General features: G+C 41.3%; 1 protein-coding gene across 1 annotated transcript; it reads left to right on the top strand.

Annotated features, from left to right (window-relative positions):
* The first annotated feature begins 3,289 nt into the window (after positions 1-3,289).
* LOC107519646 (cytochrome P450 1B1) lies at positions 3,290-11,771 on the top strand. The gene is made up of 3 exons (XM_016162529.2): positions 3,290-3,659; positions 4,083-5,126; positions 7,990-11,771. Exons 2-3 carry the CDS (start codon positions 4,084-4,086, stop codon positions 8,567-8,569), a joined length of 1,623 nt encoding a protein of 540 aa, XP_016018015.2. The 5' UTR covers positions 3,290-3,659; position 4,083; the 3' UTR covers positions 8,570-11,771.
* The last annotated feature ends 14,370 nt before the right edge of the window (positions 11,772-26,141 follow it).

The raw sequence follows: 26,141 nt of genomic DNA, 5'->3' as shown, positions 1-26,141 counted from the left end.
AAGTGGAATACATGTGGACCAACAGACCCGTTATCTTTGGCTTCTCTAACATGTTCCCTCCTCCCTGTCCCTTTTTTTCTGATAATAATAGTCCTAGCTCCTTGGCCATAGGAGTGGCCTGATGCCAGCTTGACACACTGGAGTCCTCCAGGGTTCTGTATAATGAATGACCTTGGAAGAGAACTGGTCTCTTTTTCTTGGAGTAGTTCATTTGACGCTGCCCATGGCCAGATCAGCATAGACAGAGATGGGGGAGAGCAGCCCAGGTCCCTCCATCCTGTGAGGTAACAGTTATCCTTCCTGGCACATGGGCCAGTACATTCTTGTCCTGCTTAAACAAGCCTAAGCTGGATTTCTGTTCTTTGGAATCAATACAATACAAGGTATTTTAAATCTCCACTTTAAACTCTCTTTAGCTTAGCTGTTCTTTTGAAAGTTATTTGCAGCAAACAATTCAAGTTTCAGAATCTGAAACTCCCTATATTCTGTGCTGTTGCCTGAAATGAGATCAATGGACCTTAGATACTGGTGTTGGTTGAGAAGTTGTGATGATAATTAAAAAGACTGATTGAATTCTCAGTAGAGGAAGGCCCTACTGGATCGGGGTACCCACAGGTGCTTTGGATTTATCTTATATCTTCATTAAGTACGAGATTGGCCCTGCAACAGAGGTCTACACCACAAAGCCTGGGAAAACCTGAGGCCAGCAGATTCTGAAGAAGGTGCTACCATAGCCAGTCATTTGGGTTTGTCATAATTGATAAAGGCTTATCTATCTTTCTGAAGGCATTTGCTCAACTGGTTCCTCTGCCTTTTTAAGGCATGACCTAGAATAAGAGCTAACTAAGCTCAAGGCATCCTAGCTTGGAGGATACGCTTGAACCGTTTGTGGTGGCAGGAAGGTATGCAGAGTTTATCTAACAACAATATTCAGGAATTAAACAGGAGGTCTTAGGAACGACATTGTTTTACACGCTTTAAGAATTTACCTGATGTAAAGATTCTGGAGGAGAAGCTGCAATAAAGGTTTTCAGGAATGTAGAAAGCTCAGAATTGGCATTAGCCCATAGACAATTTCTATCCACTAAATTAAAATCTAATAAGAGACTGATGCATGCATAAGTCTTGAATTGTTAGGCGAGGACCTTGCTAAAGCTGGACATTGTAAGGTTGCTATAAAACTCACTTTCAAGGTTATGTAGGCCAATACAGCTCTGGGAAACCAATGCTTATTTAACCAGTTGCTCAGAAACTAACTTCATCATGGATGTGAGTAGTTCATCATGGTATGTAGACTCATTTCCAGAGAACCTCTCAAAAGCTACCAAATGAACTTTTACAAAAAAAGCATTTTCTTCTCTGCTCAGATAGCTTATCATTGGTTTCAGTCTCTCAAAAAGTCAGACAACTCTTTAAAATTTAATCGTATTCCAATGTCTGCTACTAGGTGGTCTCTAGGCCTCCCTCATTCAAACCAATTTAATTGCAAAAGATGAGCATACTACTTCTTCTATATGATCCTCAGAACCTTCAATTCTGTAAACAAACGCAACTATTAAAAAAATGACTTCCTAAAGTATATAACTGTCTAATCACTGTTTTACACCTGAAATTTATATCTATTGTATATCAACTGTAATTTAAAAATGCATTTAAAAATATTCTTCTAGCTGATTTTTTTTTTTTTAAGGCATAGAGATTGGAGAGGACAGGAAAGAAGGCATTTGTGTCTTTCATCTGAGGATTTCCTTTCGCATAAACTTGTATAATGGCTCTAGAGTAGGACTTAATGGGTTCAAATCCTGACTCCAGCTATAGATTGATAGCTGTGTTATCTTGGAAGAGTCATAACCTCTCTGAACTCCGGTTTCCTCCTCTGTAAACAGGGAAACAATAGATATTCGCACCGCATGCAAAACTCAAAGCACAGGGTCGTCACGTGGTCAGCGCACAACTTTTATATTTACACTTGATGACTCCGCAGGCCTGGAGATACAATTCCTACGTGGTTAATTAAAATACATCTCACCTTTACCACGAACTTGCCCTTTCTCCAACCTTGCTGAGACCTTTTCTTTTGAAAATATTTTATACCAGACAGTAGGAAAGAATAGAGCCAGCCGGGAGGCCGCCGCTGGCCCGGATGCCTCTGGCTTCTCCTTTGAAAGAAGCGTCCCCAACACTAGCGCACGCGCGCCCAGATCTGGCCTGCGGGCGGTGGCCTGTGCGTGCGCTTGGGAGGGTGGTGGCGGCCCGCACCCCGCCCTCAGCTGCCGCCGCCCCGGCGTGTCAGGTGCCGTGAGAAGCGCCGAGGGATATGACTGCAACCGACTTTCCAGAAGCAGCGCACGCAAGGCACAGCTCCGCACGCAAGGGGGAGGTGACAGCAAAGGAAACTTTCAACCCGATAAACTTCTCAGGCGCGCGGCGATTTGCCGCCTCCTCCTCTTTTCCCTCCTCCCGCTGGGAATCTTCAGAGCGCCCTCCCTCTCCTCCGGTCCTTCGCACTTGCCACAGCTTGGCTCCCGGGCAGCGTCAAAGGCCAGGGACAGAGCCTGCGCCGCCCCGCGTCCTCCAGTAGGAGGCGTCAGTTTCTACGTGGGAAACCTCAGGGCCAGACGCACCCGCCAGTGCTGGCCTTTGTGTGCCAAAGACAGTCGCGGCCTCGGGGAGGGGGAGAGGCGTCTTGCAGAGATACCTGATCTCGCTGCACGAGGTGGATGGTGAACTTTGCGCACCCAAGGGCCTCATGAGGGCCATTTGTTTGCTGGAACGTTAAGATAAAATAACTAGGTTGGCTGTACGACATCACGAACCGAACTTTCCTCATTTCCAAATTGACAGTTTTCTTTTACCGGATTTGGGCACCCAGAGATCCAGAGCAGGATTCTCTCGGGAAATGAAGCTCGAGTCACTGGGAGAGAAGGGAGTTTAGGGGCGCGCTCCCACGGAGAGCGAAGCGAGATGGGCAGCTTCTGTCCTGAGCGCGCTTCCGGGGAAACCGTGCGGCCACGTTTGGGGATGATAGTGATTCAGTTCGGCTTTTGGGAAAACGAAAAGTTCATACGGTCGCTTTTAGTAAAGCCACCGGCTATTTCGCCAATGCCGTCGGGGCGCGCCTGGCCCGCCTTGCGTGACACACGCGTGGCGACCCCACTTAGAATCCGAACCGGGTGGACCGTCTGGAAGCAACCCGCCCCGCCTCCCGCAAGCACCGCCCCCGCCAGGTCCCGCTGCCTCCTCCCTCTATAACAGACCTTTAAAACGGGATGGCGCGTTTTGACTCTGGAGTGACTGTATGCACACGGACCACGCCTCTGCGACGCCAGCTGTCAGAGCCGCGCGGGGGGCGTGAGGGCTGGGGATTGACTCCGTTTATCGACCCTCATCCTCAGTCCCCACGCTGTAAGAACACCCCGACTTTGTTGAGGCCTCAGGTGCAGCAGGGCTCCGCAGAGGAGGCACCTTTCTCCGTCCCCATCCCAATCTAAGTGCCTCTGGCTCTGACGACGCCTCGAGACTTCAGGGTGCGTGCTAAGGCTCGCAGAGCTGGTAGCAGGTGTCCAGGGCAGGCCTCTAACTTCCTGGAGACACTCAGGTTGACATCTTGTCCTTGGAGTTGGCAGCCCCGTGCCGCTGGAAACCGCGCCTCCACGCAGGTTAGTGGGTCCGCGGAGCAGCCTTCCCGCGGCATCTTTTGTTGGGTTCTCGCAGATCGGGAGTGGGGTCAGGTGCAGGGGCTGGGATGATAGGCACTCAGAGGGAACCGAGCGCCACTGTCTCGATAGCCGTCATGTTGCTCTTGAATTGCAGGAACCGTTACGCGACTGGGTTAGAGGGAGGGCTGGAGGCAGAGTCACAGAGGAGCTGAAACGCGCCCCTTTCCTTCTCCTTTGGGGAGTGGGTTTGGGATGGGAAGAGAGGTCTTCAGCTGTTTCTCCAGTGAGGTAGCCCTGACCTGATCTATGTACAACCTCCCTATCCAACAGCGCATGGTAGACCGAGGCTGCCGGTTGGGGCGCGGGGTGGTTGCTCCTTTTTCTGCACACCTGAGTGTCACGCCTTTGCCCTTCTCTCTCCAGCATGGCCACCAGCGTCAGCGTGGACGATCCTCTGCTGCCGATCTCGCTGTCCTCCCAGCAGACCACGCTTCTGCTGCTCCTCTCGGTGCTGGCCGCCGTGCACGCAGGCCAGTGGCTGCTGAGGCAGCGGCGGCGGCAGCCAGGGTCCGCGCCCCCGGGTCCCTTTGCGTGGCCGCTGATCGGAAACGCGGCGGCCCTCGGTCGGATGCCGCACCTTGCATTCATGCGCCTAGCGCGGCGCTACGGCGACGTCTTCCAGATCAGACTGGGCAGCTGCCCTGTGGTGGTCCTGAACGGCGAGCGCGTCATCCGCCAGGCCCTGGTGCAGCAGGGCTCTGCCTTCGCCGACCGGCCGCCCTTCGCCTCTTTCCGCGTGGTGTCGGGTGGCCGCAGCCTGGCTTTCAGCCAGTATTCCGAGCGCTGGAAGGCGCAGCGGCGCGTAGCAAACAGCACGTTGCGCGCCTTCTCCACGCGCCAGCCGCGCAGCCGCCGCGTCCTCGAGGGCCACTTGCGAGGCGAGGCGCGTGAGTTGGTGGAGATAATGGTGCGCCGCAGCGCGGGCGGCGCCTTCCTCGACCCGCGGCCGCTGACCGTGGTGGCGGTGGCCAACATCATGAGCGCGGTGTGTTTCGGCTGTCGCTACAGCCACGACGACTCCGAGTTCCGCGAGCTGCTCAGCCACAATGAGAAATTCGGGCGCACGGTGGGAGCGGGCAGCCTGGTCGACACGCTCCCCTGGCTGCAGCGCTTCCCCAACCCTGTGCGTACCGCCTTCCGCGAATTCCAGCAGCTCAACCGCAACTTCAGCAACTTCGTCCTCGACAAGTTCCTAAGGCACCGCGAAAGCCTGCAGCCCGGGGCCGCCCCCCGCGACATGATGGACGCCTTCATCCTCTCGGTGGGAAAGGAGGCGGCGGAGGGCTCGAGCAACCACGCCGCGCGGCTCGACGGGGAGTACGTGCCGTCCACTGTCACCGACATCTTCGGCGCCAGCCAGGACACCCTCTCCACCGCGCTGCAGTGGCTGCTCACCCTTTTCACCAGGTAAAGCTTCCTGGTGTGGGTCGGGCCTTCCTTTCCTCCTAGACAGGCGGAGTGGGACTGAAATAGGCCGAGGTCACGACCTCCGCGCACGGAGGGTTCGAGGTTTCACTCCAGGTCCCCACCTCTCAAATCTGAGGTCACATCCCGAAAGCGCAGCTTGGGAAGGCACAGTGCGTACCGAGACACGTGAGCGCGCGCCGCCCTCCCACCAGCCGCGCCAGCACCGCTCCGCCTCTCAGGTCTTGCCGCTACCTCTCTGAGTGGGGACAAATTTGTGAGCAACCCCATGGAAAAACGAGATTTTTCAAGTCCCCGCAGGTCAGCCCCGATCTCTTCTTCCCTGACACAGAAGAAGCGAAATTGGAACGGTTCCGAAAGAAAGGGTAACGCGGTAAATATGTTAAATAAACACGGCAGCCTAATAGGCTCGGCCGGCTCCCGGCGCGCATCCGAGGCCACCCAGCCCTGGCGCTAAAAGCCAGCATGCGTCCCGGCTTTGTTCTCGGGCAAAGGAAGCTTTAGGACGGCGGCCCGGAGGTCCGCAGACCTGGGCTCGCGGACAGTTAACTCGCCTGGAAGCTTTAGGAAGGCAGCCAGAAACCGGCGGGTTGTGCGGCTTCATAAAACCGCCGGGCTAGTGATAAGAGAAGGTCGGGTAAAGAACTGGAGAACCAGTCACTTTTACCGAGCTCAGAGCAGCAAAGGCAAACATCGTATGTAGGAGGCCCCAGCGCACCGCTCTGGTCCTTGGGCCCAGCTGGGTTGGTTTAGCTGGTCTCCAGTGTCCATGTTGATTAAGGTCTCGGACCTCTACGAAGCTCTCTGAGCAGGCGCTCAAACAGGTTTCCGGTGTTAGGTATTGCCAGATTTATCAAATAAAAAACTAAATTTTACATAGGAGATACTTATAAGAAGATTAGCCATGGTTTATCTGAACTTCAGATTTAACCGGGTGGCCTGTATTTTGTCTGGCAACCCTACCCCAGAGGCAAATGTCTCGCTTAAGGCAAATCTGGATTGCCTGGAGAGACTAGAAATCCTGGTTGTGTTATTTCTTGGAGCGCAAGTTAGCGGTGGGGAATGCTGAATTTGCTGGAGCCTCAGAAATTGAAAGGGAAAGACAGCTTCTTTTTTTATTCAAATCCACTGCAACCCTTAGATACTGTATGGTTATTTTCACAAATTGAATTTTTTGTATATTTAAAATCACTTTTTCAGTATTATGATCATAGAAACACGTGTGGGGGGACAGAAATTGAATTAAGAGAAGTCGATAATCGATCATCCCAAAACGGGATTAATAGGCCCTTAACATCCCCAGATAAGCATGTTATCTTTTGAAACCAACTTTGTTTTTCATTAGAAACAGATTAGGCAGCAGAAGGAATAAACAATTTTAGGGTCGCTTTCAATACAATGTAGTTGATGAGTACTTTTTCTTCTTTTTAGTGAAAAGATAATATGATAGATTGGCAGATTACACTACTTATTTCTGTATGTTTGATAAAATTTATAAAATACATTTATGTATAGTCTATGGCTGCTTTTACATTACAGCACAAAGCAGAATTGAATAATTGCAACAGAGAGTTTGGTCTGTAAAGCCTAAAATATTTACTATCTGACCCCTTATTAAAAAGTTTGCAGACCCCTGGAGTATGATGCTAATGAAGCAATTTTTAAAATTACCAGTAATTTCATCACATATATACTTAAATTTTTTTCAGAGTTGCAATAATTATTTACAATTTTTACTTCTGACATTTTCACTATTGCGGTGGACATTTCCCCATCTTTTAAACTTATTTTAGTAATTTTTAAAAAATCTTTATTTTTTTATTGATTGCAAAAGTATCCACCATAGTAATTTTCGATGGTTACATAATATTTTGCCATAAGATATCATTATATAAAATCATTTTTTGAGCTTTAATGTTGATTACATTTTTAAAATTTCAGCTATTGTTGGAGTTATATATTTATGTGCCTATTATTCCCTGAAAATATATTATCTAAACATGGATTACTGGGTTTAAAAAGAGTGGTAAGGGGTTGCCCTTATGGATATTGCTTTGTACTAAGATTTTGTTTTCCAAAAGGATTGTGCTAGTTTATATCACCAACAGTGAGTGAATAAATATTACAGTTTGTACCCTAATCTCATGAAAACTAGGAATTTGCTTTTCCATTTAGAAGATCTGTAGCTTTATTTATGAGGATACCAACTATTTTTGTATAAAATGAGAACAGTGGGAAGATGAGGAGAAAAAAGGATCTTTTTTCAGGGATGCATTTTAACTTTTGTGGTCCCTGGGTGCTTTTGTCTTTGTAGACTCTACTCCATAAAAAATATGTTTAATTATATTTTATGACTACATTGGTATAAAGACAAATAAAGACAAATATAAATTATATATTAAAACATTTTCTTTGACCCAAAAGTTCATTTTTTTTTTCCCTTCTGATTTTGAAAGTAATGAAAACATTTTCATGGGCCCCGTAAAAGTATCGTAGATTCTGGACGCTGTGCCCGCTGAGCCTAATGGAGAAGTTGGCTTTGTCCATCACCATGCTTTTTCAGGCCAAGAAAAGTTAGACATTTTTTGACTTGTGATGGGAAAGATAGCATTAGCCATGGGAAGCTTATTAAAGGGAATATAACTTTTAACTTACTCATCTTGTAATTTGGTGAAAAATTAAGAAATTGTTTTAGTTTTTTTTGGGGGGGGGCGTGCGGAAATGTTTATTCAGTCACTGATTCAGATAAAGAAAATGGGATTCAAATAAATTGTAATGTGCTTTCTAGATGAGAGAAAATGAATTTTCCTCACTGTGTTCTCCCTTTACATTAAAAACCAAACAGGTACCCTGAAGTGCAGGCTCGGCTACAGGCAGAATTAGATCAAATCGTGGGTAGAGACCGTCTTCCCTGCCTGGAAGACCAGCCCAACCTGCCCTACGTCATGGCCTTTCTTTATGAAGCCATGCGCTTCTCCAGCTTTGTGCCCATCACTATTCCTCACGCTACCACTGCCAACACCTCTGTCTTGGGCTACCACATTCCCAAGGGCACGGTGGTTTTTGTTAACCAGTGGTCAGTGAATCATGACCCAGCGAAGTGGCCTAACCCAGAGGACTTCGACCCTACTCGGTTCCTGGACAAGGACGGCTTTCTCAACAAGGACCTGGCCAGCAGTGTGATGATTTTTTCAGTGGGCAAACGGCGCTGCATCGGGGAAGAGCTTTCCAAGATACAGCTGTTTCTCTTCATTTCCATCCTGGCTCACCAGTGCAATTTCAAGGCCAATCCAGATGAGCTCTCGAAAATGGATTTTGATTATGGCCTGACCATTAAACCCAAGTCATTTAAAATCAATGTCACTCTCAGGGAGTCCATGGAACTCCTTGATAGAGCTGTCCAAGCTGAAGAAGACTTCCAGTGAGAAGCCAGAAGCAAGATGGAATGTTAGAAGTACTCAAGATTTGGGGGATAGGGAATAAGATTTTTAGGTCCTCTGTGCCGCTTTCTCAGCTGGCCTCTAATACAAGCGGAAACCAACAGACCAGCAGGTGCTGTGTTTTACAGATGTATCCTCAGATCAGCAGTGGGCTCTGCAGGAGCTCTGGGAAGATTTTTTGAGTCAGAGTTAAAGGGCTCAGAAAATTTTTATATATATATATAGAATGCTGGAAATGATTTCCTGAGGGAGCATTCTTTGGAGTTAAAACACGTGCACACATACATACACACAGAACTACCCGATGAAAAGGTACTTCCAATAACCTTGGCATCCAAGATTGATAATCTGTGTGCTAAAATCTGCTCCTTAGAAAACCAAATTTAGCAAAGTTTCAGAATATGTTGTTAAATATGCAAAGGCAAATAATTACAGCATAAGACATGTGATTGAGGGTGAGAAGGAAAAGGTAAGATCAGAGAGTCCCTTCTCACCTTTTCAGTAAAGTAGCTGAGGCGGGCTCTGCTATTTATGGATGGATTTATCTTTTTGCCTACTGATGTGCTTTCTCTTACTTTTTTGGATGGCTCATGAAGTCATTTGCTCAAAAAGAAATTAATAGTCGTTGGTTTAATGATTATAGTGGGTTTCAGTGATTTATTATGAATTTTAAAGTGTAACTTGTTAAATTGTCAAAAATTTCAATCTGTTTTGGTTGCCAAAGTACCGAATTTCAGTTATGAGCAAAAACAAAACAAAACAACCAAAACAATGAAAACCGAGATTTACCAGCCCAGCTAAATTTTAAACTATGTAATTGCAATACACTGATTTCAATACATTTTATAGATTAAAAGTCACTAAATAGTATTCAATATGTATACATATATAATTATTCATAGGCAATATGTATTAGTTATTTTATTTTAAAATAGTATTAATATTTTGGTCAAGAAAATGTTGAATAATGTATACCTTTTATAATGTCATAGCAAATTGAAAAGTACAACTAATTCAACTATATTTGGCTCACATACATGAAATGAGCTTGATTAAATCAACTATCTTTTTTTTTTTTTTTTTTTTTTTGACATCATGGAAACCAAGTTGAAGGAAGCAAAGGCTTTTTCTCTCGTCCAAAACTTGAGAAAACTGAAAAATCTAAAAATTGGATCTCTAAGATGTGTTACTTATTACTTTATAATATATTTATTATGATTATATTCATAATACAGAAATCTCTTTTTGAAAATCGATCTAGTTAATATGTTGTAATTCCAAACTCTTGGCATGCTTAAATTTTAATTTAATTTTAAAGACATTTTGATTATTGAGTTTCAGTTTAAGTTACTGGAAATCTGACCATTAGCCTATAGAAGGCAGAGAAATATAACCTGTGTTTGCCTGATGAATAGTTAAAAATGCAACAAATTATCTGGATGTTCTGTTTATTAGGTAACAAGGGGGAAAATTCTCTTTAAACAGACCTAGTTTTTCTTTTAAATGGTTTTTTAAAAATAGCGCTAATGTCAGCATTTTGAAAAGCCAGAATCAGGAAGCAGTTTTGGGAGGCTGTTTTAAGAATTGTATCATATACCAGTGGAGCTGAGCAGATCAGTTGTACTATTTAAGATGCAACCTAGTAGGCTGTCGCTTTGGTAACTGTGAAAACATAAAGCTTGAACAAAATGTATATGTTCAGTTTATGTAAATAACCTGAAAACTTTAGAAAAGTGGTAGCAGATTGCAAAAGTACAAAGTGAAGTTTGAAGTTTTAACTTTCACTGCATGTAAACATCCAAAGGAAGTTGTGCTTACAGCTTGTTACATTTTATTAAGCTTTTGGAATCTTTTTATCAGAATTATAAAGGAAAAAGTATAATGGTTGTAGGGGAGTAGTAAGAGAAAAGAGTGAAAAGGTGAAAAAGGAAAAAGATGGTTCATTCCAAATTAATTAATTTGAAGTATGAATATTTAGAAAAACTGTGTTTCATGTGCCAGTGTTAAATCCCAAGTAGACCTTAAAAAAATCCACAATGTAGCATAACTGTTTTGTAATTTGAAATTTTTTACTATTTAAAATTCCAAATAATTTTGATAATATCTTATAGTTGTACCTCTTTGAAAAACTTTGTGGCAGTATTTTTAAAGGCACTAAAGTCAACTATAGAAATCAGACTTACCCAATACGTTTACTTTATTTTTTTGGCACTGGCAATTCCAAAATATTATTATCTTTCTGCCCACCCAGTAGAGCTGAAACAGTGATTTTGGGCTGCCTACTTAATCTGAGAGATGTGTGGCAGAAAAAGTAATCATGTGCCAATCTGGATGCCTCATTAAGTCAACCAGATCCAGATGTGCTATAATCTGTTTTTATGTCGGTTTTATGTATGTGGGCTGAGTTTATCTGGCACTTTCAGCAATGGGAAAGCTGTGCTTATACTGAAAAAAGTAAGGTGGGTTCTTGGTGGTTAGCTGGTTTATTTAATATGTTTATAACCTAGTTAAAGGAAGGAAGCAAAACCAAAAACAAATAAATATAACCAAATTTGGGGGCTACCGTAATCACATTAACTGGCTTAATCAGAAAACCTCATATGATTTCTGCCAGAGAAAGAATGTATTTATTGGTCATCATTATAGTCAGAAGATCTCCAGGTTATTGCAATAAAGTATATTGTTTATTAAATGTTTCATTTACATATTAAAGCTTTGACTTTGTAAGAAAATTGCTCTTTTCCAAAACAAAAGATGTCTCAGGTTTGTTTTGTGGATTATCTAAAAGCCTTAATGTCTCAGAACTTAGCCTTTACCTGTGAAATGTTATTACAGCCTTAATATTTTCATATTAGATCTATATTAGATCAAATAGTTGCATAGCATTATATACTAATTAGTGTGTGTTTTTTGCTATGACAGTGTGATAAAAGGTATACTTTATTAGATGTTTGTAAATCAAGGATAACTTTTTATTTAACCTTTTCTTATTTTTGTATTTTATCATTTATGTTTTTAATATGTACGTAGTGACTGTAACGCATAGTTGTACCCGAAATAGATTTTGAGCACAAAGCATTACTGTATAGTTTTTACTGTTTGACATACCAAATTAAAACAGTTCTGTATCTAATTACCTATAATATAACACTATTACCAAAATAATAAAAATCACTTTCATAATCTTGTTATGAAGTTTTACTTTATGTTTTAACAAATATACTCAAATGCACCTATTCATTTCAACTACTGTTTATAAGTGTTTCAATTAAAATGTTGCATTGTAAACATTTTATTTGGCCATTTAGGCTGCTTTCTTTTTTTTCTTTTTTTGAAGTAGACTTTCAGCATCCAGTTACCTGCCAAATTCCTGATCTCTATACTTTTGAATTTATAAGAACCAAAACAGAAGTTAAATTTTAACAGCAAACGACAGTGTCAAAATTAATGGGAATTAATTTTTAATTTTGAAAGATTGAATAGATTGATACTTTTAAGATTCTGACCTTATATTTCTACTTCATTAAAAAAATTCAGGACACATTTTTTCCTTTCAACAGCACACTAATCTTTTTCTTGACAGTTTTGTTCATTTTTTTTTATATGAAAGCCTTTGTTTTTAATTTTGTTACTATGCATTTATTCACTTTTTAAGTTACCTGTGTCTTAATAAGTGCAATTAATGTCCATTAAAATGGAGGAGCGTATTCTGTAATACACTATGTGGGAATATTTTTCTGCTGATGTATTTACCTGGTAAAATACTTTGCTTCACTGTGTCCCTAACGTGACTCTCCAGGCCTGCACTGCCCAACCCTCACAGGCTATGTATGGCAGAGATATACAGTGCCAAGGGCCCTTATTTCTTCCAGACTTTAGCTCCTGTTACTGTGAAAACAGGAAAAGACATTGTGAAGTAAAATTGCATGCCATGTTATTGATACTTTGGCTTGAGAACATCACTTTAGCAGCCAAAGGTATGGCTATGAATGTGTTTAAGAGAGACTGTTCACTTGTTTTCCAGATGTGCTAACATAGGATCTTGGAAATTGTCATAAAGGTTGAGGACAAGTAAAGTAAATATTTTCATAGGAAAAAACTTCTTTAACGAAATCATAATTGGGGTCAGGTGTTCACAAAAATGTCAAGCAGAGCTGAATTCTACCCAATCAGCCCCCTGGAATATCAGACTGGAACGAAGGGTGGGAAATGAATGCAGCTTTGGACATAAGACAGGCTTGGTTGTTGCTAACTCATAGATGTTATTTCTGTAACCTCGAAGCCAGTCAACTTTTCTGCACAAGTGCTGCAGAAGTTTTGGCTGTTAACTCTCCCTTATTTTGGCTCAGTGACACACGTACTCTGCTCTCTGCTCTATGAGTTGCAATTCTCAGAGAAGGGAAGAGAAAGAAAGGAAATTAATACATTCGCGTACAGTCTAGTTTAAATAGGTATGGAAAAGCTATAGGCAAACAGCAGCTTATGCCTCTAGCTCCTTTATTCACTCACATACAGGCTGCATGGGCTTCATTAACACTTTTCAGTATGTGTCAGGTAGGAGGGTCAAAAATGGAACTAAAATATGTTGAGCGCTTCTGTATGAATCACCATGCTAAGCGCGTGATTGCATTATCCCACAGCAATCCTGAGAGGGGGGCGGTAATGTAACATGCCAAAACTATACATTTAGAAGTAGCAGGGTCTGGATTTTCTCTAGAGATGAACTGACTCCCAAACCTGTTGTCTTCCTGCTATATAGCTTGTCACTCCCCAACCTACCCACGTTTGGGTATACAGTCTAGTCGGCTTACATTTTAATCCCTGTGATCCTTGGGGTTCCACGAGCAACGTACCTCCTTTGTCTAGGGTGCATTCCACACCACAGCCAGGGAGTAAGTGACATTGTGAAGGGCCAGGAAGATTCATAACATTTCTCTCTTCTGAGAAGCATCTTCAAGCTATTCCTTAAGTAAAAAGGAAAAATAGAGAGGAGAAAGAAAAAAAGTCATGTTTCGTTTTACAATTCTAAAACCTTTGTTCTATAATCTGTTTGGGCCAGGGACCCTTTACTGAGCAAAGGCTATCCATAGGTTGGACCAATTATCTGTGAAGTGGCCTGATTTGAGAACTCTCTCTGATAGGGCTGCGCCACACTGGGTATTGATTCCTGTGACTAATTAGAGCCTTTCCTGCTCTCAGACCTTGAATAGAATAAATGCTGAGCACACTGGCCAAAGAGAGCAGAATTGAGGCATGAATAAGACAGGCATGTTGATGGAAGCCTGCCTTTGCAAACAGCATAAACGGAAATGGTTTTAGACCACTGGAGATCCTTTAGGTGATCAAGAGGCCAAATAAACCAACTAAATAAACTAATTGTACTAAATAAACAGCACAATATTGCACATATTATACCATATTACAGCACAAACCTAACCCACTGAGAACTCTTCAAGTCAGAGCTGGGAGTCTCTTCACAACCCAGAAAAATCTTTCAGCCTCTTTTTATAGTTTTGAATTGTCCTTTTTTTTTTTTTTTTTTTTTTTTAAAAAAGATCTATTTCTAAAAATTAAAAATCTAAATTCTATTTTGTTTCACTCCCTCTCCCTCGCAATTGTTTCTGTCCCTTTCAATAGTGTTTAATGTGTACATTTTGTCTGTATGTGTTTCAGCAAAATTTGCATTATTGTTTTGTATATGTGTAGTTTTAATTTGTGCAAATTCTAGACATATCCCATCCTGTCGCTTAACCTTCTTTTAGCGCAAGATTTGAAAGTCCTGTTGCTGTCTAATCCCGTGGTTTCTAACCGCTGTCTCGTACTCCACGGTGTTCGTCCACCACACTTGCTTCGTCCCGATGCTGTTGAGAATGGGCACCCAGCTGGCCTTCAATTCATGCGTCCCCAGTGCTGTTATTTATAATAACACATTAAGGACAATCTAAATGTCTTTTGACAGATGATTAGCTAAATCACCTGTGGTATGTCCATCCGTACGAGGAAATGACACTCAACAATTAAAAAACAAAAACAAAACAAATAACTATTGATCCATGCAACAACTTGTATTTATCTCAAAGGAGTAAAGTTGAGGAAAAGAAGCCAGGCTCAAACGGTTATATAGTATATGAAGCCAGTTACATGGCAGGCTCAAAAAGGCAAAACAAAAGTTATGGAGAGCAGATCACTAGTTGTCAAGGGTTAAAGGTGGAAGAAGGGTATGACTATGAAGGAAGATGGAGTTTGGGGGGGGGTGGTTTCTGATTTTGGTGGTGGTTGCATGGATCTAGGCGTGTTGGAATTCATAAAACTGTATATTAAAATAGATTTAAAAATATTTTAAAGCAGAGTTGGTGCAAACGGGCTTAACCAAAGCTGGATTGAAGTTGGCAGATAGCACAACAGCCGCTGGCAGATATAAAAAACGCTGAACAAAGAAGGTCAAGCCCAGGTGTGTGAAACAAGGTGGGGCCTGTGTTGAGGCCCTGTAGGCTGAGGGAAAACGGTGGTACCAGGTCCTCAGGGCAGAATAGGAAAGTCGAAGACCAGCCTTTGGGATGAACAACAGCAGGTCCAGCCATGGGCTGGAACCTGCCACTTGGGACGATTTTAATTCGAGGCCATAAGTGTTAATTGAGCGTGTACTAGGTGGCAAGCACTTTCTAGGCATTGAAGATACAGCAGTGAACAAGATAGCTAGGCTCTAAGCTTTTATAGCCCATAGTCTAGTTGAGTGGGTAGAAGAAGAGAAAATAAAGAAATGAGATTTCAGTGAATTGTAAGTGTGCTGTAAATACATTAAAACAGAGTAGTGTGTGTGTGTGTGTGTGTGTGTTGGGGGACTCTTTAGAATGAGTAGTCAGGGAAGACTTCTGAAGGAGGTGACACAAATGGGTGGGATTCAGGACAAGAATCCTCTTCTTCCCTCCTTGTGTGAAGGAAGTGCTGGCATTGAATTGTCAAACAATAAATTAATAACCTAAAGGGAAAGAAGAAACCTGTTTGCAACTCATTAAATTGATTTTATGGTCACTAATGAGTCACGGCCCATAGTCTGAAATAAAATAATCTCAGCAAACCCATTGGCATATGTTGTGGGCAGGCCCTTACTTTTGGTTTTGCCAAATGGCATCAGTATGGTCCAGACGGTTTCCTGCCTTAGCCTCCCAAGTTCCTGACCATGTTCCCCTGGGAACACTGAAACAATTCCTGAAATTACGAGAAGGCAGGCTCTCTATGTACGTATGTTGGAGCTAACGTACTTGACAACGAAGTTTTCAAAAATACAAGTATAAATGGCCTGCTGATTAATTTTATATGCACCAAAGGATTTCAAATTGATTCTTTGAAACACATAGCAGATCTTTTTCCGGAATATTCTATACACTCTCCCTCTCGCCCTTGAATGAAACTTTTATTATGTCCGATTGAAAAGGATTTCCACCCTAATCTCGGTGGGGCTGCTGAGTAGCCTTGGGTTACTGTCTCCAGGATCTCACACTCCGGCGCTGCTGCGCTGCCCGACCCGCGATGCTCTCCCTCCCTGCTGTGCGTCACCGCACCCTTTTACCACACAGCTCTCCCTACGGTCTAGGCCTTGGGGCTCCAGAGCTCAGGTCACGCCCAGCTTTGAGCGAGCCACGCTGTTCCTTCCCCGCACTTAGAGAAAGCTGCTTGTGTTCCCTTGGGTCTGGCGGAGGCTGTGCTGGCCCTTCGGACACTTCCTTTGGTACCTCGTGTCCCCGCTTACATTTCACTGCTGTCCCGCTTCAGGCCAGAAGGGCACCTCGGTTCCCCCACTGCCCTCCCCAGCAGTCACCGTTTAAATTTAAGACTCAGCTTCTGTGATTTCTACAGCCGCCGAGCAAATCCGGTTGGCACTCCGCTTTCCTGGAGCTTGGCATTGACACTGAAGAAAGGAGTGGGGAGCAACAGCTGCACGAAGAGGTGGGAGAATAAGTTCATTTTTTTTTACTGTTGTGTTTTCCACTGTGGTTTCCAGAAACTTATTGCAGAAAGAAGCAGAGTGATCCTGCCTGGCACCGAGTGTGAATTTCTAACTTCAAGAGATGGTTCTGGAAACATCTATTGAGACTTTGTTAACCCACTCGTTTACCTATTGCTACGACTGCTTTCCTGTTACGATGGCAGAGTTGAGTCGTTGTGACGGAGACCACACGACCTGCAAGGCCTGAAATATTTACTATCTAGCCCTTTATAAAAGAAGTTTACCGACCCTGGTCTATAGCATCAATTCCTCACAGCACTAACTAATAATGAAAATAACCTTCTCACCCTTGTCGGGCACTTCATGCTTAACAAAACATTTTTGCATGCGTCATTCCTACCCCTGCCTTGAATCCCCCTTGACCGTGCAAGAGGCCTGGCAGGCTGATGCCGCTTCATAGAGGACATGAACCCGCAAAGCCGGCACCCTAAATGAGGGTGCTGAAACAAGTCAAAGGCATTTGTCACAAAGGCAACATTCCAGATTGTTTGAAATGTAGGCATTTTAGATAGACTAGAGAACACAGTTAAATTCAGGCAAAGTTCAGACCCATGCTGTGTGCTAACGTCACTGAAACAAAATTGAAGAACAGATTGTGGCTTCAGGACTTGAAGTTCTCGTTTGATTATTTTCTTCTTCCTGAACCCTTTGGTCTCTGTAATTTTATGTCATTTGAGAGTATGCTACAGTTTCACAATTCTTACACATAGCCTAAGATAATACAGCAACCAAACGAAATTCCTCCTCTTATATAGTCACAGGGAACACTCTGAAATGTGTTTTTGAAGAATTCTCATATGTCCTTACATATAGAGCATAATAAAATCAAGTATAATTTTACATACATTTAGATCAGCCAGGCTACCATTTGTTCAGCATCTAATTTATGTTTTGAAACATTGTTAAGCACTGTTAAATATTGCTATGAAATAAAACTGTTGTAAAAATAAACACATTTTCTGATTCAGAGGTGTTTATTTTCTATTCCAGGAGACACACTTAGACACCCTGAACGCAGTGTGATGGATGAGGAAATACCTCATTCTCCTAGGGAATGAGGGGAGACGAGGGTTAGGAAAAGCTCCATAAGTAGGTACCATGTAAGTTGGGCCCAGAAAGATGCTTAGAGGTTGACCAGAGAGACACAATACTGGGGAAGGAGGATGAGAAGATCTCAGGAAAGTCCCTGAGGCATAGTCATCTATTGTGTTCCCTGCTGATCCCCAGTGCATGGTACAGTACTGGAGTCTCATATGCTCTAGGTAAATATCTTCTGAATGAATGAATATGGTGTACTTGGGGGTGGTAATCCAGGTGAGTGGCGGGAGTGTGTGTGAATATGCTTACTAACATGCTATTTGGGAACCATTTTAGGGACTAGAGAGACTGACTTTTAATTCAATATTTCAAGTGTGTAAACAAACAACTGGCACTTCTTAAAGCTCTTGGAAAGAACTAGAACTTTCTTCAGCAGCATTTTGAAGCGCTCTCCTGCTCTGGCATGGGTGGTAGACAATGTGTACATGTTTGACATTCCTATGAAACCCCCCAAACTTCCCAGGAAATTTAAGCTAAAAGTGCTGAGATAATCAGCTGTTGAAACATTAGTAAGGGCCACTTGTCATTGAATGTTTGGTCTTAGGTAAGAAGGGCTGGGCATCTTCAGCAATTGAACTTGGAAGAAATGATGTTTTCTCTCACTCAAAAAAGCTTATCACGATTCAAGTGAGAAAGTTATTAGAGGGATAATCTTATATCGATCACTCACGTTCTTATCTGTTTTTAAGGGACATTATTTGTACTTGTCAGTACTTTATTTTTAGTAATAAATTACTTGCCATCTCACAATGAATTAAGATGTAATAACTGAAATTAAGAACCGCTGCTTTGAACGACAACAGAGGCTTGACATTTGTAGATTGGGCAGTCACAGAGTTCGAGACTGAGGATCAGTTCCACATAGCGATTTTGTGAAGGCACAGATTTGAATCCTGTGGACAGCAAGGCCAACATATGGGAGCGAATCCATTAGCTAGTGAGCCCAGCCTACTGCCCTCCCCTTCCTGTCAAAGTAGCGTTAATGTTTTCTACCTGACTTCAGAGTCTCTGTAATTCTTGGGAACTGATTTGAAATAAACGAACAAAAGTTTGTTAAAAATAGCCCCAGAAAAAAACAACAACTGCTAGTGATGGCAGTAAAAAGAAAAAGAAGTCCTTAAAAAGAAGGGTCCTGAGGCAGGTTCATGAATATCTATGGAGGATCTTTAAGAATATGAAGGTTACTCAAATTTTTCATTTCCACTTGACTGCACTGTACAGAGGGAATTTCTAGCTCCATCATCATTCACAAATGCCTCCAGGCATATCCCAAGTGAAGGTGAAGGGTCAGCTGTATCTCCAACGTTCCCCCTTGCAATTTTGTTTTCACCGTGAATTTGCATGACCCTGAGAAAAGGTTCGGCAAATCAAAGATAAACATCAAACCAGACTCAGTCTAATTGCATAAATTCCAGATTAATGAAGCCTGAGCTAATGAGGTTTCATGCCCTAGAGTAAGTCTTAATCCTTGTCACTGGTGTTGGTGATGTCTTTCCTGAAGAGGCTCATTCCCCTGAGGCACAGCCAGCCTCACGAGGCCAGTTAAGACTTGTTCTTCCCTCTTCACAGTTCTGATTCTGGCACTTGTAAACAATGCCCTTCATGACACTTTCCAGGTAATTTTTCCAGGTAGAAGTTTCACAAAAGCACATGATTACCCATGAGCCTTCTTCGTATGCTGCTTTCTCTCTCTTTTCCTCCTGATTCTTGGGCATCAACCATGTAGGCGCTGCCCAACCTGAGTTCTAAAGCTCAGTGAATAGCTTTTATAGCCAGAAAGCTAGATTCAGAGTAAGAATTACTATTCAATTTTGAATCATTATATTTCTGTTAAAGCACATTGAGAGGAAATCATGAGTAAAAATCATAGGACTAATCGACAAAAATTTAAAAAGAGGCCACTTCAATATCTTAAACTCATCTTTTAAGTAATAACTTGTTTTCACAGAGTGCTCCTAATTTTTTAAAGTCTTTTTATATTTATTGCCTAATTTTCTGTTTACATAGATCCTAAACATGATAATGTAAATCATAACAATTCAGTAGAATAATACATGTTATTACATCCATCTAATAGATGAGAAGTGAAAGTAATCACTTGGAGACATATAGTGAAATGGTCCTTTGTTCTTACACTAAGCAATATGCGTGTAGTTCATGCAGAATCATGTTTTGTCTCTGTTCCAAGTTCTTAATGAAGTGACCAGGAGTTCTATTAGAAATTGAACCATGGTAGTATATCCAGGCTAGCTTTTCTGTCCAAGTAAAACTAGATTACATTTTTGTCAGGCAGAAGATAAGCCCTATGGACTTTTTAAGCCTCCACAAAAACATCCGAGATCTGAAAACAGTTTAATGGGCCGGTCACATTGCTTGCTTTTTCAAGAACATGAGAGGAAAGTCAGAGAAATTGGGGCTGTATGTGGAAATATAAGGAAGGAGATATATAATTAAGGAAGATATTTTTCCAAAGTAGGTCATACCTAGGCGTTTTTCAAAGTAGGTGTGTATGCTGGCCATAGTGGTCCAACAGGGAGAGAGGAAGGGATGCGGCAGGACAGGAAGGAGCCAGTTGTAGGAGTGAAGTCCCTGAGGAGGCACGAGGGGAAGAGGATGCATGGTACATGGGGACTCTGGGCCAGGCACATGGCGTTCGTGTAATGTGGAGTTAAGAGCTTTCTTCAAATCTTGCGTTCAAATCTTGTCTTTGCCAATTTGTAGAAATGTGTGAGTTTGTGCAAGTTAACGTCTTTCAGTGGCCATCTTCTCATGTGTAAAATGGAGTAAATAAGGCCTCAAATTCATTGGTCGTCATAAATATTCAAGTAAATAATGCATGCTACATGCTTAACACAGCACTTGGAATAAAGTAAGCATGCCACAAATGTTAGTTACAATAGTAATAATAATTTTATTGTTAATATTGGGCACTGGGGCTGGGGAAGCAAATGACAAGTAGATGGATAAATCATGGTCTTTGCCAAAGGGGAGTTGAAAATTCACTGTGAGAGAAATGTGTAAACAATGATAACTCAAAGTGGAATTGAGTCATTGCTTCTAGTCTTCACATTTTACCCTCAACAGGCATTTGTTGTTCCTCTGAATATAATGAGATTTTTTCTCTTGCTTTCGATATTTTTTCTTTGTTTTTGTTTTTTAACAGTTTGACGATGATGTGCCTAGGTGTGGATTTCTTCGTGTTACCTTGAACTTCTTAGATGTGTAGATTAGTAATTTTTATCAAATTTTGGAAATTTCTGACCATTATTCCTTCAAATATTTTTTCTGTTCATTTCTATGTTGTTAATATTTCTGCTTAGTTTTTTTTTTTTAATGTCATTCTTACTTTTATCTTAAGCTTGGTTCCTTTAAAGTTTTCCCTGTGATAGTATAGCTTAGTGGTCGGCCAATGATGGGTTAGAGGCTGTGCTCAAATACTTTGAGTCAGGTAGTCTTATATCCTGTGCTATTGAATCTTTGTGCAGGTTTGAAAATGCACTCAAAGTTCAGATGGTTTACAAGTCTACCCTAGACTTTTACTTTTTTTGAAGCTCTTTTGTGTTTTACATGTGCTGGGACTCATGTTCAGCGAAGGATGTGTGAATAGCGAAGACCCAATGTGGTCTCTCCTGAGTGGGTATGTATGCATGGGCATATGCGCAGCCTTTCAGACTGCCAGGGATATGTGGGAACTCACTATGTCTACCTCATTCTCTGGATTATGCTGTTAAATTTCTAGCTAGTCTGTCTCTCTGTTGCTTGATTCAACCAGGATCACAACTTTAGGCAAGCTGTGATGTTGGCCTTCCATGTTTGTTTCTCACCAACATTGCTACTATTTGTGGCAATACACATTGGCATTGGGTTTTTCCATGCTTTCTTCCAAATCAAGTCAGCAGCCCTGACAGAGAAGCTACAAGGTTTTATTGCTTGCCCCACCCTGTTAGAACTACCACACAAATTGAGTTTAGGGGTGGGGAGAAATGAGAACAATTCCAGGCAAAAATGTCACAGATTTTCATTGTTTTAAGCTGTTTCAGTGGTTTTTCTTTAGTTAATGCTTCTTAACTTGTTACATGCTTTTGACCAATTCCCAGAGTCCCAAAATCGTTGTTTTAACAATTTTGTGTAGTTCTACCATAATTTTGGATGGAGAGAGTTTCCAGGCTTCTTGCTCCACCATTGCAGAAGTTCTGCCTTTGAGGAATTTGTTGCCTTTTCCTTTTTAAAGATCGGGATAAGTGAGAAGCAAACGATAAAGCTCAAACATACATGTATAGTGTTTGTGAGTGTAGTAAGCATTAAATGTAATACATACAGCAATAGCTAACATTTATCAAACACTTTCTATTTGTCAGCCTGTGCTAAGTGTGTTGGAAGCATCATCTCCTCTCATCCTCATAGAAATATAGAACTTTGTTCAATTCTTGGAAATACCTTAGTGATTTACTTCCCAAGGGTTACAAACACAAAAGAAAAATAATGACCACAAATTTGATGTCTTAGATGAAATAAACTGATTCCTTGAAAGATGCAAACTACCAAAACTCACACAAGAAATAAATAATCTAAATAAGCCTATCTACAAAGAAATAGAATAGTTAATAACTCTCCAAAAAAGAAAGTATCAGGTTCAAATTTTTCTACTAAACATTTAAGGAAGAAGTTATACTAATTACCTATAATCTCTTTTAGAAAAAGATGACTTCTTAACTCATTTATAAGGCCATCATTAATCATCCTAATATCAAAATCAGATAAAGAGAATACAAGAAAGGAAAACTACAGACCAATACTTCTCATGAACATAGATGCAAAAACTCTTACAATATCAACAAGTCAGATCTAACAATGCGTAAAAAGAATTATACACCACAACCAAGTGGGATTTATTCCAGGTTTGCAAAGTTGGTCTCACATCTAAAAATTAATATAATCTACCACATCAACAGGCTAAAGAATAAAAATCACATGATCATATCAATCAATGCAGAAAAAGCATTTATCAAAATCCAACAACTATTCATGATTTAAAAACACCCAGAAAAGTAGGAACAAAGGGAAATTTTCTCAACATTATAAAAGAGATTTACAAAAACAAAAGAAAACAAAACAAAAAACAAAAAGCCAACAGTTAGCATTATAGTTAATGGTAAGAAACTGGACATTTTCTTCCAAAGATCAGGAACAAGACATGCATGTCTCCTTTTATCATTCTTATTTGACATCGAACTGAAAGTCCAGTTAATACAATAAGATAAAAAAAGAAACTAACAATGTATAACAATATAAATAAAACTGTCTGTGTTTGCAGAAGACATGATTGTGTAGAAAATCCCAAAGAATTGACAAAAAAAAAAAAAAACCCTCCTGAAATTAGTAAACAATTAGAGTAAGGTTGAAAGATGCAAAGTTAATATAAAAAAAGTCAATTGCTTTTTTATATATCTGCTAGTAACAAAGGGAATTTGAAATAAAAACAATACCATTTACAATAGCACACACAAAAAAGCAATACCCAGGCATAAATCTAACAAAATATGTATACAATCTCTATGGAAAACCACCAAACTCTAATGAAAGAAATCAAATATCTAAATGAATAGTAAGATATCCATGTTCATGAGTCAAAAGTTTCAGTATATTAAGAAGTCAATTGTTCCCAATTAATCTGTATATTTAGTGTGGTTCCATTTAAAATTCAGTTATTTTAAAATATTGACAAGCTAATTTTAAAATTTATATGGAAAGCCAAAAGACCCAGCATGGCTGAAAGAACATTGAGAAGAGCAAGATTGAGGACTGACATTACCTGACGTTAGGACTAACTATAAAGTTATTAACATAGCATAGTATTGATAAAAGAGCAGATGAATAGATCGATGGAAAAGAAGAGGAAGCCCAGAAGTAGAGCTGTGCAAATACAGTCAATTGATGTTTGACAAGGGAGTAGAGGCAATTCAAAAGAGAAAGAATAGCCTTTTCAGTAAATGGTGCTGGAACAATTGGATATCCATGTGCAAAAGAAAAAAAAAGAGAGAGAGAGAGAAAAGAAAAAGGAAAAGAAATCTAGACACATCTTTTATGTTTCACATAAATTGACTCAAAATTCGTTATGAACTTAAATATAAAATGCAAAACTATAAAACTTCTAGAAGAAAACAGAGGAAAACTGAAGCGACTTTGGCTTTCGTGATGTTTTTAGATACAACAACAAAAGCATAATCCATGGAAAAATTGATAAGTTGGACTTTATTGAAATTAGAAGGCTCTGCTCTAAGGAAGTCACTATAAAGAAATTGAAGAGACAAGCCACAGACCGAGAGAAACTATTTGCAGAACGCTATCTGATAAAAGACTTGTATCCGAATTCTAAGAAGAACTCTTCAAACTCAACAATAAGAAGGCAAACAACCCCATAACAAAAAAATGGGCAAAATTTCTGAACGGAGACATCATTAAAGATATAATAATGACAAGTACACATAAGAAAATGTGTTCAAAATCATATATCATTAGGGAATTGTAAATTAAAATGACAATGAAAAACCATTACACACCTATTAGAATGGCTAAAAGCCTGAACACTGACAATACCAAATGCCAATTAGGATGTGGAGCAATAGTACTCATTCACTGCTGGCGGGAATGCAAAACTGGCACAGCCACTTTGGAGGACATTTTGGCAGCTTCTTACACAACTAAACTTACTTTTATAATATGATCTAGCAATCACACTCTTAAGTTTTACCTAAATGAGTTGAAAACATGTGTACATAAAAATCTGTATGCGACTGTTTATAGCAGCTTTATTCATAAATTGTTATAAAGAAAAAAATGTATATAAAGAGCTTAGTGCAGGGCCAAGAACGCATGGCATGTAATAGATGCTATTATTATTTTATTGTTACCCTCGAGGACTATATTTAGATCAGTTTTCACCTTAAATTTTTCTCCAATTTGATATGTGATCTTGGACAAATTTCTTAACATCTCCAAGTCTTTGTATTTTTTTTTTAACCAGTAAAACGAGACTATTAACATTTCTTGCATTTTTGTGAAAATTAAGATCATACATAAAAGATGCTCATTATGAAGCTTGGGATATAGTGTGTAATCATAAGAGTTGTTAGCCACGTCACTTGAGCCATTCTGTTCTCTAGCAAAATAAATAAGAATAATAATACCTTTTTAACAATAATAATGGGAATAATAAAACCTTTCTCACAACAGTAAAGCATAAAATTATAGTGGCTTAGTAAATTTAAGTTACTTGTTCAAGTTTGCATGGATGGTTATTAATGGGTCAGGACTCAAGCCCAGATCTAGATTACAGGTGCTCAAAAAATGGTGACTATTAATTATAGCTATTCTTCCCCAGCCATCTTTTCCTCTTTTATTTTCTCCGCCCACCCCCATCACTCACACACACATGCACACACACACACGAGTTATTCATATGTGGTGAAAAAAATTAGATCTCCAATCTTTCTAACAGTGCGCCTTCTCATCACTGGGCTTCAGAGCTGGCACTCTCTGTCCTCCGAACCCACATTGCCCTCCCCCAACTTAAAACTGCTCTTTGCTGCTCGTCCACTGGATGTTGAAGGGTAGGGGTCTTCCTGGGACATGAGTCTGCAATGGCAATTGCCCCTCTGAGAGGGTTGGCAGCTTGGCCCAGCAGAGAGGAGGAGGTGCTAAGAAGCGGGAGAAGGGGGCAAGCAGGGACTGCAGTGTGTTCTGTCAGACATTAGGCTGAGCACCTTCATGTCCCTTGTCTCACTTATCCTCAAAGAAAAACCTGATGCTTGGTTTCCTGGGGCAGATGGCAAAACTAGAGATATTAGAGAACCCTTAGGGGAACCCCCAGTTCAGCCTCAAACACGGGATGATTTTCCGGCAAGGGAGGAAGAGGGATCTGCCTTCATCTGTGCTCAAACCTGACTCCTCTGAGTGGATGCAGGGCCTTTTAGTCAAGAATAGGCACAAACGGGAGGGCGAGTGTTTTAATCAAAACAGAATGATGTATTAGGGCAGCAGGAAGTAGAGGTCAGAGGAACTGGGCCCCTCAAGTAAAGGAAGCTGGGGCTTTTGAGATGGAAGTGAGAAAATGGAGCCTTAAGGGGTGCCCAAGAAAAACTTTAGAGACTGCATGGCAGCTTCCATTCGCAGCTGGTCCAAGGACTTTGGAACCAGACAGGTCTGAGTTAGAATCAAGTTTCCGTGACTCACCAGTTGCGTGACCTGAAGCAAGTTACTTAGCCTCTCTGGGCAATAGTTTTTTCACTTGTAGAGGAGTATGGAGGAGAGACTGTTCCATGACGTAACCGCTGACAGACTGGTGAGTGGGACCCAGGCCAGAAATGGGAGATTGCTTCCCACGAGCTCCTGCAGAGACTGTCTGATTGTAATGGATGTTTTCTTCGGACATAAACCAGCACCTTTCCCCTG

The sequence above is a fragment of the Rousettus aegyptiacus genome, unplaced genomic scaffold, assembly GCF_014176215.1.
Source record: "Rousettus aegyptiacus isolate mRouAeg1 unplaced genomic scaffold, mRouAeg1.p scaffold_m13_p_7, whole genome shotgun sequence".
NCBI lineage: Eukaryota > Metazoa > Chordata > Mammalia > Chiroptera > Pteropodidae > Rousettus > Rousettus aegyptiacus.
This window is presented reverse-complemented; position numbering and strand designations above follow the sequence as displayed.

Bases quoted from the DNA above. Each gene is read 5' to 3' on its own strand.
- LOC107519646 (XM_016162529.2), top strand. From the start codon at position 4,084: ATGGCCACCAGCGTCAGCGTGGACGATCCTCTGCTGCCGATCTCGCTG. The intron at 5,127-7,989 runs GTAAAGCTTCCT...AAAACCAAACAG, and splicing joins CTGCTCACCCTTTTCACCAG to GTACCCTGAAGTGCAGGCTC.